The sequence below is a fragment of the Gadus macrocephalus genome, chromosome 22 (genome assembly GCF_031168955.1).
Source record: "Gadus macrocephalus chromosome 22, ASM3116895v1".
In the NCBI taxonomy this organism is placed as follows: domain Eukaryota; kingdom Metazoa; phylum Chordata; class Actinopteri; order Gadiformes; family Gadidae; genus Gadus; species Gadus macrocephalus.
The window spans coordinates 14542653-14558286 of record NC_082403.1 but is presented as its reverse complement, the minus strand read 5'-3'; the positions used below and the strand labels follow the sequence as shown (position 1 = coordinate 14558286).

At 45.1% G+C, this 15634-nt stretch overlaps 3 protein-coding genes across 5 annotated transcripts; all 3 read left to right on the top strand.

Annotated features, from left to right (window-relative positions):
* The first annotated feature begins 1415 nt into the window (after positions 1-1415).
* On the top strand, positions 1416-6112 carry s100v2 (S100 calcium binding protein V2). The gene is made up of 3 exons (XM_060043674.1): positions 1416-1601; positions 3522-3647; positions 4886-6112. The coding sequence occupies exons 1-3, from the start codon at positions 1593-1595 to the stop codon at positions 5057-5059; spliced, it is 309 nt and encodes a 102-aa protein (XP_059899657.1). The 5' UTR covers positions 1416-1592; the 3' UTR covers positions 5060-6112.
* A 950-nt stretch (positions 6113-7062) lies between these two features.
* thap7 (THAP domain containing 7) lies at positions 7063-11095 on the top strand. 3 transcript variants are annotated; one of them, XM_060043668.1, is made up of 5 exons: positions 7063-7664; positions 8110-8189; positions 8337-8474; positions 9098-9208; positions 9531-11095. In XM_060043668.1, the coding sequence occupies exons 2-5, from the start codon at positions 8110-8112 to the stop codon at positions 10927-10929; spliced, it is 1728 nt and encodes a 575-aa protein (XP_059899651.1). In that variant the 5' UTR covers positions 7063-7664; the 3' UTR covers positions 10930-11095. The 3 variants fall into 3 exon arrangements, with proteins under 3 accessions (XP_059899651.1, XP_059899650.1, XP_059899649.1); XM_060043667.1 differs by having other exon boundaries at positions 7063-8005; XM_060043666.1 differs by having other exon boundaries at positions 7066-7555.
* Positions 11096-11794: 699 nt separating this feature from the next.
* Positions 11795-13460, top strand: zgc:64022 (Ras-related and estrogen-regulated growth inhibitor-like protein). Its single transcript, XM_060043673.1, has 4 exons — positions 11795-12077; positions 12177-12230; positions 12326-12402; positions 12501-13460. Exons 1-4 carry the CDS (start codon positions 11849-11851, stop codon positions 12942-12944), a joined length of 804 nt encoding a protein of 267 aa, XP_059899656.1. The 5' UTR covers positions 11795-11848; the 3' UTR covers positions 12945-13460.
* The last annotated feature ends 2174 nt before the right edge of the window (positions 13461-15634 follow it).

Genomic DNA, 15634 nt, shown 5'->3' with positions numbered 1-15634 from the left:
TATACCCTTCATGGCTTTGTATGTGTTCTTAATGTGCATATCTTCTCATGTTGCAGCTTTCGTTGATGCTTGATGAGCAGACCAAGAAATGAAAAAAATCGACTTCTCTACAAAATTTCCTGTCATGTCAGTCAGTTTCAATAAAATGAAATGGTACCAAAACGTGGCCTTATTTTCTGATCCACTTAAAGTATAATGCAATTTTCCTGAACTTGTTTGTTTTGCTGAAATTAACTTCTGCATGACTCATTGAGTACAGGTCACAGCTTGTGATTATTTCCTAGCATGGGGAGGGGGCATTCAATGCTTAATGTAAAGGGTTCATTAATTGCTTAAATAATTCGTTTGCGGTGGCAAAGAAGGCTAGGTTTGAGTGGGTGGCCGTCGCAATCTAAAGCAAGTTGCATGTAGTCAGCCCTGATAAGGGCACAGTGAGTTGTAGCACATGGACAGCAACCTGGGGTAGAGTCTTGGGTTTTAAAATATACCAATGAGGTACTGCGCTTGTCTTTCTGCAGCGGAGTCTGCATATAATGTTTTCTATATAATAGACTATTTGAGCCATTGAAACAACTGCGCCAAATCAAATCCTTGTTGGTATCCTGGGGGGGGGGGGGGCTGGTTCGCTCAACGGGGTGCGGCCGCCTACGTGTCGCTTTTCAGGGATTCTGCGTCTCGTCCCGGCAGATGGACATGGGCGACTCAGACCTCGACATGAGCGTCTGACACACCTACGCGCAAATGGACATGAGCGTCCGACACCTACACTCGGACATGGACAATGTCAGGATTTGCTGGTCTCGCTATAAACTACTTGTAGCAACGTCCACTCAACCGAAGATAACCACCAAGTCGTTGTGCAATGATTTGGTGTTTAAATATAAGGAGCAGATAAGATTATTCAGACATGCCTCTCCTATGGAAACCAACCATTGGCGCTAAAAGCGTTGATCCCTCTAGTCTACACAATCTCACTCCAAGTCAGAAAACCGGATTGCCAGAACCTGTTTCCTCGCCGACCCCACCCCACCCGGGGGCGGGTTAGGCTGGGCATGCACACACAGCTCTGTGGCATCATCAAACCTATCACACACGGTTTAGGCCATTCAGCTGCAGGGGAGATGTGCAAACACAGAACAATAGATAAAATATTGCATCGTAAACACAGACCACTTAACATAACCGTCCAAAGCAGAGCTCCCCCCCCCCCCCCCGTCATGCTGATCTAGGGTGGGCTTCAGTGCGAAAAACACGTGTCAACTTTTGAGCTCATAAATAATTCCAGATGTGGAAATTATTGCTCGTCCTCTATAAATATCGATATAACAAAACACAATCAGGATATGGGGTAAATAACATTGGCAAGGTCGAATGTTCTTATATGTAAGGTCCCAGAAGGTGTTAGTCTGTGATCTGGTCCAAGCTCTTCCTGACTGAAACGGATCCAGTTTTTTTTTTGTTTTTTGAGGGAGTATCTAGGAATGCAGCCAGCCAGTCACAGAGGAATGGGAAACTGAAGAGAGAAGGAACATTTCGCTCCCGGAGAAAGAAGGACGGTTCAGACTTCAAGCTAAAACAACCCAACATCCAACATGGTTCAGGTAAGGCTAAAGGCTTCAATCTTTATTCATCGTAAACTAATAGGAGGATTGGTCCGGTTGAAGTACTTCTAGTTACAGTCATTTCCTATAACTTGTGCTACTATTCAACAACTTTGTCCCTTGAAGTAGCCGAAGTTCAACGACTTCACACTCCGCCCAAGTTTGGTTTGGAAAGATTTCATGAACGCAACATGAGTTTCTCAGTGCAGAATATTAAGCCAATTACAGTTTATCGCGTCGACGTTAGATCATCTTTTATTCCTCAATAATTTGACTTGGTCTGCTTAATCCATCTGAACCAAGACTACAGAATAAGTGACTTTGTACCAGCGTGTGTACGAGGAGACAGTCCTAGTGTGACTCGGGTTCTGAGCTGCAGGTCAGATCTTCAGGACAGAACCGGGCGGAGGTCCTCAAGCAGACCGAGGCTCCACCGTCTGCGTGGAGTTTCACTCCAGGACGTCCCGAGACGTCCTAGCTATCGATGGTCACAATGTGACAGACCCCTCACTACAACACTGCTGTCAGAAACAGTATTTTATTCAGAGAACAATCACATGACCGACGATTATTGATTTGGATAGTAAAGTTACGTTTCAGCAGAGGCCTGCTCTCCAGCCTCACCCCAGGTTCGGGCCACCAGGCTGTCTAGTAAACCTGAGCTCACAATGCAGAATACACGCAGGAATTCGCTGATATTATGAATCAATGGAGCTCCTCATCCGAACTTTTACACGAGTAACCCAGCATTGTGGGTGTTTTAATTACTTTACAGTGTGTACCATCTGAAATGTCCTCACAGGATGTTGTTCAATGGGATGGGATTTGAAGCATCAACAGAAAACAATTTATCACAAAAGGCGTAGCTCTGTACATACTGAGTGTAAGTTATGCACAACTGTATTTCATAGGCCTAATAAAAGCCATGTTGGACATGGCAGATCCCCTATTAAAAGTGGAATTGCCAACTGGCTTATAACCCCACAGCAGCAGTTTACTTTTTAACCTGTTATACAAGTATGGATGCACTATAAGGAGGGCGGGGCCGAGGTTAAATTAGAGTTTTTGATACCTTGGAAACTACCTTGTAAAACGTAAGCCTAAAATTAATACACCCATGTGGATTTTCTCATGCAAATCCATACGTTCACTAAAGTATGGTTTATGGGTCTGGAAGTACATTAAAAGAGTAGGTTTGCCCTTGTTGATCCCACGTAATCGAATACACTGGCCATCGACCTTTTTAGAGAACAAAGTTGAAGAACTGAACATAATGCTATGTGTTAAAGTAATTATTTAGTGTATGGTAGACGGTCATCAACCAACTAGCTAATCAGGGTTCTGATTAGTTTCAGATATATTTCACTCAATGTTGACAACAGAGACAGCATCCAATCAAGAACAACATTTAATAATGGTATTAGCACAATTGTCGAGTAAAAGTATTTTATTTTACAAAGTTGGTAGCCTACAGACACTTTGACGTAGTGGGTGCGTGTGCTAGTGTCTGCGTGCATGTTTGTGTAGATGCTTTTGACTGTCATTCACATTCCATAGTACCGAGTCATACCAGAAACGGACACAGAGATGGACCACTGTGGTTGCTTGTGCATCAAACATGCATCAATCAAAAATTATTATATATAACAGATTAATGTTATTATTTATTACATTATTAAGTACATGGTCATGGGAGTAAAATTACAGGTGTGCTCACTTTGTCATCAGATCCGTTGGTTTGTGTTAGCTTGTGCGAAAGCCCGTTTAAACATCGCTATGTTTGAATGGAATGTTGCCGGTCTTTCTGCGTTGGTGTGGCTTGTTTCCAAAATTAGTCACCCACATCCTGTATCCCACACTACAGGCTCTCCTTCTGGAATCATCCTTTTAACCATCTTCTGCTTCTTCACCTCTCCGTAGTGCACAGATCTCGAGAAGGCCATCTCTACAATGGTGGACGAGTTCCACAAGGCTGGCAGTGGAGCCACTCTGAAGGCGGACGAGTTCAAGGGACTGGTCTCCTCCCAGATGCCCACATTGGCCACGGTAAACCTCGTCACCTCACCCCCCCGGTGCCTGAACAACAGGTCAAATAGGAGTTTTCTAGACCCAGGTCTGACGCACCATTATGTCTGTGTCATAGCTGAATTGAATGGTGTGAATCTTTATTTGTATTGTATTTATTCCCCTCTTTCACAAGCAAGAACCGATGAATACAGCGACAGTACATTTTTCATCTTAACATAATTAAGAACACTGACACAGTTCAACGGCGAACTAAGCAGAGCCGACTAAATAATGATCACAACCCTATAACTACGATACCTCAAAAGTCATGGGTCAATGGGTTTAGCTTGAAGAGCGAGTAGTGTGTCTGCGTATGTGTCTGTGTGAGACGCAACGAGAGCACCAAGGTGTGGTTGTCAATTGCGCAACAGCCTGTCTTCCCCTCTCCTGTAAGCATGTGCACTGGCCTTGCCCCGCCCACCACTGATCCCAGCTGTAGGGTGTGGTCTGACAACACCCAGCTTATGGGAGCTGCACTCACAGATGGACTCTGAAGTTTGAAAAGTAGTATATTTAAGGAGCCGTACAATGGCAGAATACATTCAAACACTACTCCAGAGAATGGAGATTCAGAGGGAGATATTGGAGACATTTTTAATACCCTATCAAAACAGAGCGTACATTCTCAATATGAGCCCACTCCATGCTTGGTGCATGATCCTGTTTGGGTTAATCTCAAAAAGCCGTGGTTTTAGTTGCTGTAGATACGATTCAACCGTTGGAAAGAGAGAGCAGAAGAGAGAGATACTGAGACTAAACCAAAAGACGTCCCCTCCCTCTCTACTTCCTCCCTCCCTTTGTCCTCCCCCATTGAAGTCTTGAGTTTCACTCACCTTAGATTGACTGGTAAGCAGGTTCTCCTGAACCTATCATGGAGGAGAAATCCTGAGTCGTCAGAAATGGAGCGGAAGCGGTCTAAAATCGATGTAGTCTCATACAGAGGCGGGCACAGTCGAAGCTAAACAGATGTTCTCACTGTGCATTTCATTGACTAATGGCTGACAGATGGCTATGCTATTTCCAAGGAATCAATCAAATAATAACTCTTAAATCTTACCTTATCAACTTTTTAGGAACACTATTAATGTTGGATCTCGTTGATCTCGTAGTTGACACACAAATAAGTAATATTGTTTGGTTAGTTTTGGAGTTTAGGGTGTCAAACCTTTTATCAAGCTTTATTTAATAAAATGAACGACCCACCCTGTTCCCTACAGACCGTTGGCACGGACGCGGGATGGAGCGAGATGCTCCAGAAGATGGGCGTGTCTGGCGATGGGGAGGGCGTGTCCTTTGAGCGCTTCTGGAGTCTGATCCAATCACAAGCCACCCAGCAGTACGGTCTGAGCAGCCTCGACAAGGTGTCCAAATGCAGCTGCATCGTGCTGTAAGGGCCCGGGATCCGGCACCTTTACCATCTATTCATCTCGGCTTAGCCATCCCAGCCTTTAACCGTCAGGACGCTGGCAGGGCAGCAGTAACCCATCAGTCCCAGGAGAGGACTCGCTCCCTGCCAGAGCCTGTACAATTCGCCCTTTCTGATTTGCAATAGTGAATGGCACCAGTTTCAGATGTTTACAATTTTAACTTTCCAAAAATACAAAAACCTAAACAAGAAATTACAACATATATTGCGACAAATGGTATTTAACCAGAGAGAGCCATTCCTGTGTTTATAGTTTTGTTTGGTTTCTCTATAATGTAGGCTTTCAGCATCATGAACTACACCCTTTCTCCGTGTCTGAAATACAGCGACTACAATTTCTTTACATAAACATATCTGAAGTAAGCATTCTGGTTCATTTGAAGCAAACCTTTTCATCGCATGTTCATTAAATGACATCCAGCAATAATCAAGTTTACAGTATTTTCTTTACTTGAGCATTAAAGCTTTAAGATAGTGGTATATTCTAATTAACCCTGAAGTAATAAACAACAGATCATGCATATTGGAGTTCAACTCAAATGCAATTTGGGATTATCTCATTTAAGTGTTAGAACTTGAATGAAAGACTCAAGACTAATTCCTTCGCCAAATTTGTGTACAATAGAAAGTTGTGTTTGTTCTATTGCTCCTCAATATGACTTTTAATCTGTATTTATACAACGATGTTATATGTGTACTGGCCAATGTGACACCATAGGATACCTTACACCATTTATTAAATAAAATTTTGAAGAAAGTAAAGTACCCCAAAGAATTTATTTTTGGTTTAAATTATTGGGATGTCTTCAAGCTTTATCATTTCATCAAATGTGGCAATATGAAGATATTAGTGCAAAGGTTTCGTACAACACTCGATACTCATAGACATGCCTGAATATTACAGTTTGGGCCAATTTGCATTTTTGTATTGTTTATACAGTTTCTTGATATGCAACCTTTCTTTGAATACTCAATTACATCCTGCACCTTTATTTCATTAAAGACAAACACACAATTATATTTTTGTAATCCTATTTACTGTGTTTACAAATGCATAAGCCTCACCATACAAGTTATCGTTTCACTTATTTAAACGTCATAATGCATCGGGTGCTTATTTAAAGCCCCAGCCTCACAAGAAGCACTGCATCCATGTCTGGCAGATATATCAGACATGAGCTGGTGGAGTGGTATGTAATCTAAACCGTATCATACAGAGGCAAAAACATTAAACTGCAACACGTATTCTCACTAAGCATTTCATTAACTAATAGGTAACGGAAGGCTAGGCCATTTCCAACCAATAACACTCAAATAACAACTCTAAGTATGTATAGAGTTAATCAATAATGTGATCCAATCTGGCAACATGAAAACAGTTCATTCACAACAACAAACACCTGGTTTTTGGATTCAATGGCCAGGGCTTGTCTGTTTCCATGGTCATCATTGACATGGAGGATGACCGCCCCAGGTGTCCCGCCTGCCTCCAAAGGTGGTGTCTCAGAGGAGAAAGACCGGCTGCTCATGTTGTACCACCGCCACCAAGAAGTACTGACCTCTACGTGGTTGCCACGACACTGCTGTTGCAACTGTGATGCCTGCTAGAAGAGTCCTTGAACTCTGACGGATTCAAACCCGATCCGTCCCTCGAGGGAGGACACAGCCTGTGGATGCTGTCCAGAGTGTGTTTGTGTGCTTTGTGTGGGTTTCGTGGAGTGTCCCATGAAATACTCTCTCCTCTGCGTTTTGTAAAAGCAGTCATTTGGAACATAGCGAAGGCCTGACTCAGCTTCCTGCCTGCCAGTGGCAGCGTCTCCAGTTTCTATGAGCACATCATCGAGAATGATTTGTTCGAATGCCATTGGTCTCAGGTTCTACTGTCAGCCAAATTGTTTTCATGTGCGTCTCATAGCCCTCTGGGATATAATCAGGAGCACGCCTTCTTTCATTCTCTTGAAGAAAAAACATCAAGGGATTCTTTCGTTCACGCACTGTGGCCATAATTCTTGGGGGAAAACATGTGTTGTTATGATTGTCCTACCATGTTTGACTCATGTTTGATGTGGTCAAACTGCGAATTATTGGGATGCACATTCTCAAATATCCTAACATGAATCTGAAGCTGTACTGGCCGTCAGCTTTAATGAAGAGATGTTGTGCCAATGTCTCATTCAGGGAGTTGCTGTTGTGTAGGCTAGATACTCATTGCACATACACCATCTACATTTAGTCCAACAATAATACGAGGGGGTTATATACAATATCTGGCAAGGGGTTAGTATTTTCTTCTCTCTCTTTTTTTTGTTCTTGATAACAGTGGGGGTGGGTGCATATTTACATTTTGACACTAGATGGCGATAATGGGATTCAGGTCGGCTAACTGCACCGTAGAGGAAGAAGCCCTGGAGCGGAAGAGAAGAACCGCCATCTTCGTGAGGTCCAGAGCGTCAGCACAAAGGTCTTTACTGCAATATTCTCACCTAGATATCCGTTGTAGTTTCTGTAGTATTCCGTTCATGTTTGACTGTATGTGACTGAGCGTTGCGTCCAACCCATATAAATATCAGGTACCACGAAAAGCCTAGTGTGGGTCATGTTATTGGTCATTAACAGTGAGCTAAACCCTTGTACCAGCACTAAGATGGAGACCACGACGTAACATGTTGGTCATTACACATTTATGTCGAACCGTCACAAATTAATGGTCAAATTCAAAATATCCAAAAGCTATTCGTTTCTCAAGTGCAAGTTATTTCACTGAAAATGAGCACTTGGCGACCATCGGCCACCCAGACAACCAGTACCAACATGCAGACAACCAGTTGTACCACCATCATGTGTCCTTATCCTGGGTCACTGCAAGTCAGGTCATTTCCTTAAAGGAGACACAGCAACGAAGTACCTTCTGGTTGTGACTTTGATTTTTTTCAGTTGAATGTCTCTGTTTAACTAATAATTAACCTAGTAGCTAATTATATTGAATCACACTTTGTGTTCTACGATGGATTGCAGATGCCTCGACATTGCTCAGCTGGAGGCTGCAAATCTCGCGATAACCGTGAAACTCGCAAGGCTGGCATTACTTTTCACAAGTAAGAACTATGAAAACTCTTGGATCACATCTGTTATCATTTATGTATCCATAATTTAAAGAAGTGCTATTTAATGTGTTCTGTGGATCTCCACAGTTAGGAATGACAATTTAATATGGTCCATAACTTTATTTTTGTTCTGTCTAGATTGCCCAAGGGAGCCAGCCGAAGGAATTTATGGATTACAAATTCACACCGCAAGGGTCTTTGGGACCCCCAAACAGACTTTGTTTACTTCTGCTCAAAACACTTTACTCCAGAAAATTTTGAGCTCACTGGATACAGGTCTGTGATTTTCAGATTATGTCATTTTGAATTGTTATGTCATTATGTCATTTTTAATTGTGTAAAGTTTGAATTGTGAGGAACAATGCTAAAGCCTCATGAGACCATCCCAGTTTTGCGGGTTCACATTCAGTTTCTCCGGCGGTCTGGCCTCCATTGCCCTCTCCATCTAACTGGCTCATCACGAGATGCACCATGCTGCATTTTCTTGTTCAACTTACTAATAAAAAAAGCAGCTTGCTGCGTCTTTTTCATTCACTCTTACTAGGCAACCACAAGGTCACAGTTCTTAGCCGAGTTGCCGCTTAATTAGTGATTGGAAAAGGGAAAAAATGTGAATAAACGCTTCACTCTCATGGAAAACGCCCCAAGGCTACAGAACATATTCTGCCTATCAGAGGCTAATAATGTTACAAGAAGAGCAGAAATCTGCATAGACGGCTTTTCTCAGATAACAAAATGTTTCTGCTTTACTTTCAACCAGATTCGGCCAGTTTACTAGCAATACTCTGATTGGCTGAATCTCTGATCAAGTTAATCATATTTGAATATCAGGATGGTCTCATGAGGCTACTATTGCTGGGACATTTAGTCAAATGTATCTGCCGTGGTTATCTTCACAGTGGAATCCGCAGGCTGAGAGAGGATGCCTTCCCTACCGTGTTTGATGCGTCGCTGGGGCCCAAACGCAAAGGGCCCGGCCGCCCTCGGAAGAAGGAAGCGCTTCATCTTAGGTCCATATACTTTGGTTTCTCCATAAAAGTGTGGTCTCGTTTTATTTTTTCTCAAACGTTTCTGAAAATGTTCAAGTAAACGCCTCAATCGTGCTCACGCCTAGCCTATAGTCAAATGCAAATGTTTCATTTTGAAAACTGACAATATGAACAAAGAGGTTCAGAGACAACAGAGTGTAAATCTAATCCTATAACTATGCAGAGAGGCTTTCTGTAACTGTCCGTTATTTAGCTGTCGTAGCATTGGCTAATGAGGAATAATTCCACATGCCCTGAATCGTTTGTGGTTGTAACGCTACGAGCTCGCTATTCTATATTCCAGACAGAAGCCACCGGTCACAATCAAAGAGGACCGCGTGGAGGCCGAGAACGGGGAGGACATCCGTGACCCCCCACCGTTAAAGCAGGAGAAGGCCGGCCTGTGTGCGGAGGCCGATGTCTTCCACCCGCCGGCCTGTTTGGACGAGGCCACCTCCGAGGCCCAGCCCGTCTCCTTGACGGACGGCTGTCCCTCTCCTCCGGTCCCCCGAGAGTCTCCGCCCGCCGAGTGCCCCGCCTCCCCGTCCCGCTACATGCGGCGCCTGCCCCCTGCCCCTGGGTTCTACCTGCGGAGGGAGCACAGCTACGCCCAGCTGTGTCCCCTGCTGTGGCGGCGGCGCTGCGAGCGCGCGGTGGACTGCCTGGAGAAGGCCCTGCGGCAGCTGAGCGCCGCGCGGCGCCGGGAGAACCGGCTGCGGAGCACGCTGTCCCGGCTCCGGGAGAAGCGGCTGCGGCCCGCGGGGCCGGACGACGGACCGAGGGCCAGGAGGGGCTGGCTGGGCGGCGGGCGGCTGAGGGGGGCCGCCGCCGCCCGGGCCGGGGGCGACGGCTCGCTCTGGGCCCAGCCGGAGGAGAGCGAAGGGGAGATGGAGAGCGAGGAGGCCGGGCTTGGGGAGCACGCCGCGGAGGACGAGGACGTGGGGGAGTACTGTTTCAGCTGCAACAGAGCAGGGGACGGCTGCTGCGACGGAGGTCCGCGCTCTGTTTCCAGGGCTGCAGATAGAAGGGAACTCTCTGGTGCGCGCCGTGGCGTGGCGAGGTCTCAAGAGGAGGGCTGCACTTGGCTGCCGCTCCTTAAACCCCCCGGAAGTGACGAGGACAGGTTTATAAATGGCGAAGGGAAGGCCGTCATTCATGAACACCGATTGAGTTCTCCAGAGTTGGTGGTGAACACTGATCATGTGCAGCTCATGGTTCTGGAGGCACCGCTCGGAGACGGGTTTAAAACGAGTCATCTTCAAAGCGCCTTAATGCTGCCCCCCTCCCGGAGCCTACTGCAGGGCCAGGCTCAGGCGGGCCTCCAGCGCCCGGCTCTGGCCGACTTCGGTGCCATGGTGGGTCAAGCCAAGGGTGCAGCGCTTTACAAGGAGCCCTGCCAGCAAGTGTTTTTTGTGCAGGAGAGCACAGAGGGACAGCTGTTGCTCGTGCCCGCCACCACCCAGGACAGATTAAAAGGTGTGGACAGCACTGATGATGGGGCTGGAAATATGCAAACTCTACTGGAGCCACACCTGACCTTCCAGACGGATTTAGGGCTGGTTCCAGAAGACATACCGAACAGAGGCTTGGAGCCGTCCAATGGGAATGTTCTGGGTACAGTCGTGAGAGAAGATGTGAGGGAAAAACTAAAGGAACATTTGGAAGGTTTTCAGCTACAGCTCAGTACTGAGTACATCACTTGAAGAAACGTGGCATTGTCAGTTTCATATGGAGCCCATTATTTTTTTGTTTACTATATGATAAATGATAGGATATATGTATATATGAAATATTTAATGAATGTTTGAGTGTTTCTGAGATGTTTGCAAATAATTGACCTAATAAACCTGAAATTAATGCCAAAATCAATGTTATGTTTCATGCTACACCAATTATAAAGTAAATGGAAATGTTTGGCAAAAATGGGTTTGCCTCTGGTTCTGAACGATTATGGCAAGAAAGTGTTTGAGATTGAATCCCCAGTGACCCCGGCGGTGTTGCTCATGGTAGGCAGAGTCTAGGCAGTCATCTGGAGAAGGGTTGAGTTCATGGTAAATAACATCAATAGGGAACCTGCATTCAAGCTCTTCAGAAAAGGAGCATGATTTGAGGACCATGGATTTTTTTATATGTCAGGTTATGTTCCAGGAATACGGTACCAGCATAAAGGAACCGGGTTCAAGACTGCGTTTCCACAGCCTCCCTCTAGTCCTTTTCAGCAAGTTTTCTCACCCCAGCCTCTGGATGCATTTAATTGAATTGGTCCCATTGAACTAAAGGGTCTGCTAAAATGAATTGCTCAATAGCAGACTAAACAGGATATGTTATATATTGTTATCCTTTGTGATTGCATTTAATATTTTTTTTTAAATTATAATACAATTTTATATTTAAAGTACAAATAAAACGCCTTCAATATGAATTGCAAATACTGTTTATATACGTTTGGAGTAGAATTGTTCTGAAAACTACTCTTCGGACAACTACGATGTGACCAACCGTCCAATCATCCACCAGGACACGTGCTGCAGGCATGGCTGCAGGTCAGTCGGGGTTTGACGTCAGAGGGACGCCCCGTGGGGCTCCCTCCCACCTGTCCTCCCGAAGGTCCGCCCTCCATGCATGTCCACCGTGTATAGGCCTCCCTGCTGCTCCGGGGTTGCAGGCATTCGGGTCGACATGGTGGTCAGAGAGAGTCAGCGTCCCGGTACCAAGAGGAGTAGAGCCATGGAGGGGCTTCAGAGGAGCAGAACTATGGAGGGGACTTCTCCGAGGAGCAGATCGGAGGGGCCTCCTCAGAGAGTCGACGCGAACATCGCCCTGATTGGAGCAGAAGACGTAGGGAAATCTGGTAAGTTAAAACATTCATGCCTTCTTCAACCAAATGAACTAAAAGTGTTTAAACGACTCAAGAACATCGTCACTAAGCCATGTGTGTTTCTATCCTCAGCGCTCACCGTGCGGTTCTTAACCAGAAGATTTATCGGAGAATATGGAGACATCGGTACGTTTCGCTTCAGTAGGCCTACATTGCCTATTTCATAACTGATTCTAAATCAACTATCTTAACTCACCTTCAATGTGAAATCCTTCATACAGAGTCGATACACAGTCACTGCGACATGATCGATGGACGAGAGATCTGTTTCAACATCTGGGACTCCGTCTGTCCTCAGGTGAGTCTCGAGGATCCCGCCTCCAAAAGGACCACTTATAGACGTTCCCAAATCAAAGTCACTAGTTACATGTCCGACCACATCTTTCTTTATTGTAGAATGAGGGCATTGCCGATCACAACATCACCAAACAGCTCCAGTGGGCGGACGGCTTCATCCTGGTCTACAGCATCTGCGATCGCTCCAGCTTCTCCGTGGTGGAGCAGCAGGTGCGGCGTCTCAGAGGACAGGCCCGGGCAAGGGGGGGTCCCGGCGCAACGCCCCCCATCATCATCGTGGGAAACAAGCGGGACCTGCGGCACCGCCGCACGGTGTCCAGCGAGGAGGGCCGGCTCCTGGCCCTCACGGCCGACTGCGGCTTCTTCGAGATCTCCGCCGCGGAGAACTACCACGGCGTGCTGCTGGCCTTCCACGGCCTGCTGGAACTGATCCGGGAGACCAGGGCCCTAAAGAAGGGTCCTGCGGGCATCAAGGGCATCGTGAGGAGCGTGTCTGCGGTGTTTGGGAGGAGACGGAACGACGCGAAAGACGCGCAAGACTGAGCTGGGTTCCGATTCAATATGACCGGACAATTGGAGGCCGTGGGGATCCCGAAATGTAAAAAGTGAGAATAAAAGATGGAACTTTTCCGCCAGCGAAGAAACTATGAGGAGTTTACGCCAACCCGGTGTTGCCGTTGTTCATAACACCTGCTGATCCCGTGGGCCCTGACTTGTAAATATCGACCATCTTCCAAACCCTCATCATCAATCATCAAAACCCTTCCAAAAGAAAGACTATTTAAACTCCTATCCCTGAACGACTTCTCAACATGTGAAGACACATCATGAAATGAACATTTATCCTATGACAATGTTTAAACAATGTTCGAATTTTATACGACGCAATTTTTTCCTTATATTTTTTGTAAAAACCAAACATACAAAATGTGAATCTGTCAAATGTTTGTTTATTTATTTGTTGAAAGTTTGACCCAGTTCTGTTTAAATACAAATCAAGGATTACAATGCATGTTTTTGCTCTGAAAGTATTTGAACATTAAAAGATTATTCAAGCCAGCCATATAGCCTGCATACCTTTACTAACTCGTTGTTCTCATTTGGAGAGTGGCCATGCAAAGAAGCCCTCATGTGCTCAACAATACCACCTTGTATTGGACTATGTGAGCTGAAAGCTGGCCCTCCGTGCAGCAGTCAGGATGAACGCCCATTCATTCATTTCCCCACTGTAGCACAGGTGCATGGAAATCTCCAACAAGCTGTATCCATTGGAGCTGTTCAGCTCACTGTTTGGTTTGAGCAGCTATGCCGCAAGGATCCTGCCGGGCCTTCAGGCTGCAGAACGTACCATACAAGAAGAGGGGTTCTAATTATCTCCTTGCCTTACCTCTGATAACACTTAACCAGGGGCGTCCTGGACAGACAGCCTCCGTGGGGCATTTCTCTTTTGTATTTTCTTAAATGGTAAACCCTGAACCGTACCAGATAACACTCAAGTCTTGTGACAGTATAGCTTTCCACTCCTGGGTGAACTGCAACAGGCCCACTCCCAGAAGGGTCATCAGAGGACAGGACACAGGCGCTCAGAACACTTATGAGTCTGCGACACCCTGGTTGGTCCTCCGATGACCCCCTCGGTGACAACTGACTCCAACTGGGAGCAAACTGGTCCCACTGGGAGCAGGTTGATTCCATCCTATTCAAAGTTGAATTACCACCATGGCTTTTATCTTTGTACATCTGCTGAAGCAAGACAATATAACATAACAGTAGAAGAAAACAGCATTCAATAGGAGCCAACTCTGCAAAACTCATTTAACTACAGCAGATAATACCGTAGATAAAGTCAATGAGAAAGCTGCATTTTTGGCAAACACATGCAGCCAGAGTTTTCAAAAAATTTCAACAAAATTGTCAAAAGGTTGGTTAGGAATATTTAGCAAGAACTGCAAGGCAAAGGTTGACTGAGTTCTGGACCCCAAGCAGAGAAGCTAATTATTAAACTCTGTATTTACCACACAATAGAAAGCTGAAAGTGTGACCTAATTATATTGACAATGTTGGTGGTGTAGTAGGTCTGATTATATGAACCATGTTGGTGGAGGGTGTAGGAGCATGTATGTATGTATGTATGGATGGATGGATGGATGGATGGATGGATGGATGGATGGATGGATGGATGGATGTGTGTATGAGTGTATGAATGGATGGATGGATGGATGGATGGATGGATGGATGGATGGATGGATGCATACATACATACATACATACATACATACATACATACATACATGCATGCATGCATGCATGCATGCATGCATGCATGTATGTATGTTAAAGAAATATGCTCAATTTAAGTTTTTGGAAAATAAATCACATCAACTATGGGTTAAAGATTACTCTATCAAGGCAAAACATAAATGTAATCTCTAGCGTATGAAATGATATGACACATAATATGTGTAAACATTGTTTATAGAACACAGTGAATGTACTCCTATTTTGATGACTTCAGTGCTTTAATAATTCACTATACAGTGATTCACATTGTGTGACAATTGTGTGATCTATCCATCTATCTCTGTCTCTGTCTCTGTCTCTCACTCTCTCTCTCTCTCTCTCTCTCTCTCTCTCTCTCTTTCTCTCTTTCTCTCTCTCTCTCTCTCTCTCTCTCTCTCTCTCTCTCTCTCTCTCTCTCTCTCTCTATACATATATATATATTTATTTATATCTATATAAAGATATATGTATATCTATATTGCCCCTATCTGTCTTTTTATCTGTGTATGATGTATGTCTCTTTCATTCATTCTTTCTCTCTTCTTTCCGCAGGCCATTAGCCAAAATAAAACCCTTTTGGAGTACAGTCCTGTAGTGTTTTCTTTAAGAATGACCGCTTGTCCGCTATGATTAACTTGTCGACAAATCGACCCCCTGGAGAGCTACAGGTTCTTACAGAGTTACACATTAGACAGCTGGTTAGTGATACAAACACAACGAGGACCCCACCGGCAGGTGGAAACATTCAAGCAATGTGAGACAGAAACCATGTAGGACAGACAGCATTGTGAGACGGACATCATGTAAGACACAAACAGTACAGACAGCATGTGAAAGAGACACCATGTAGGACAGACACCTTGTAGGACAGACAGAATGTAGGACAGACACCTTGTAGGACAGATAGCATGTGAGACAGACACCATGTAGGACAGACACCATGTAGGACAGAG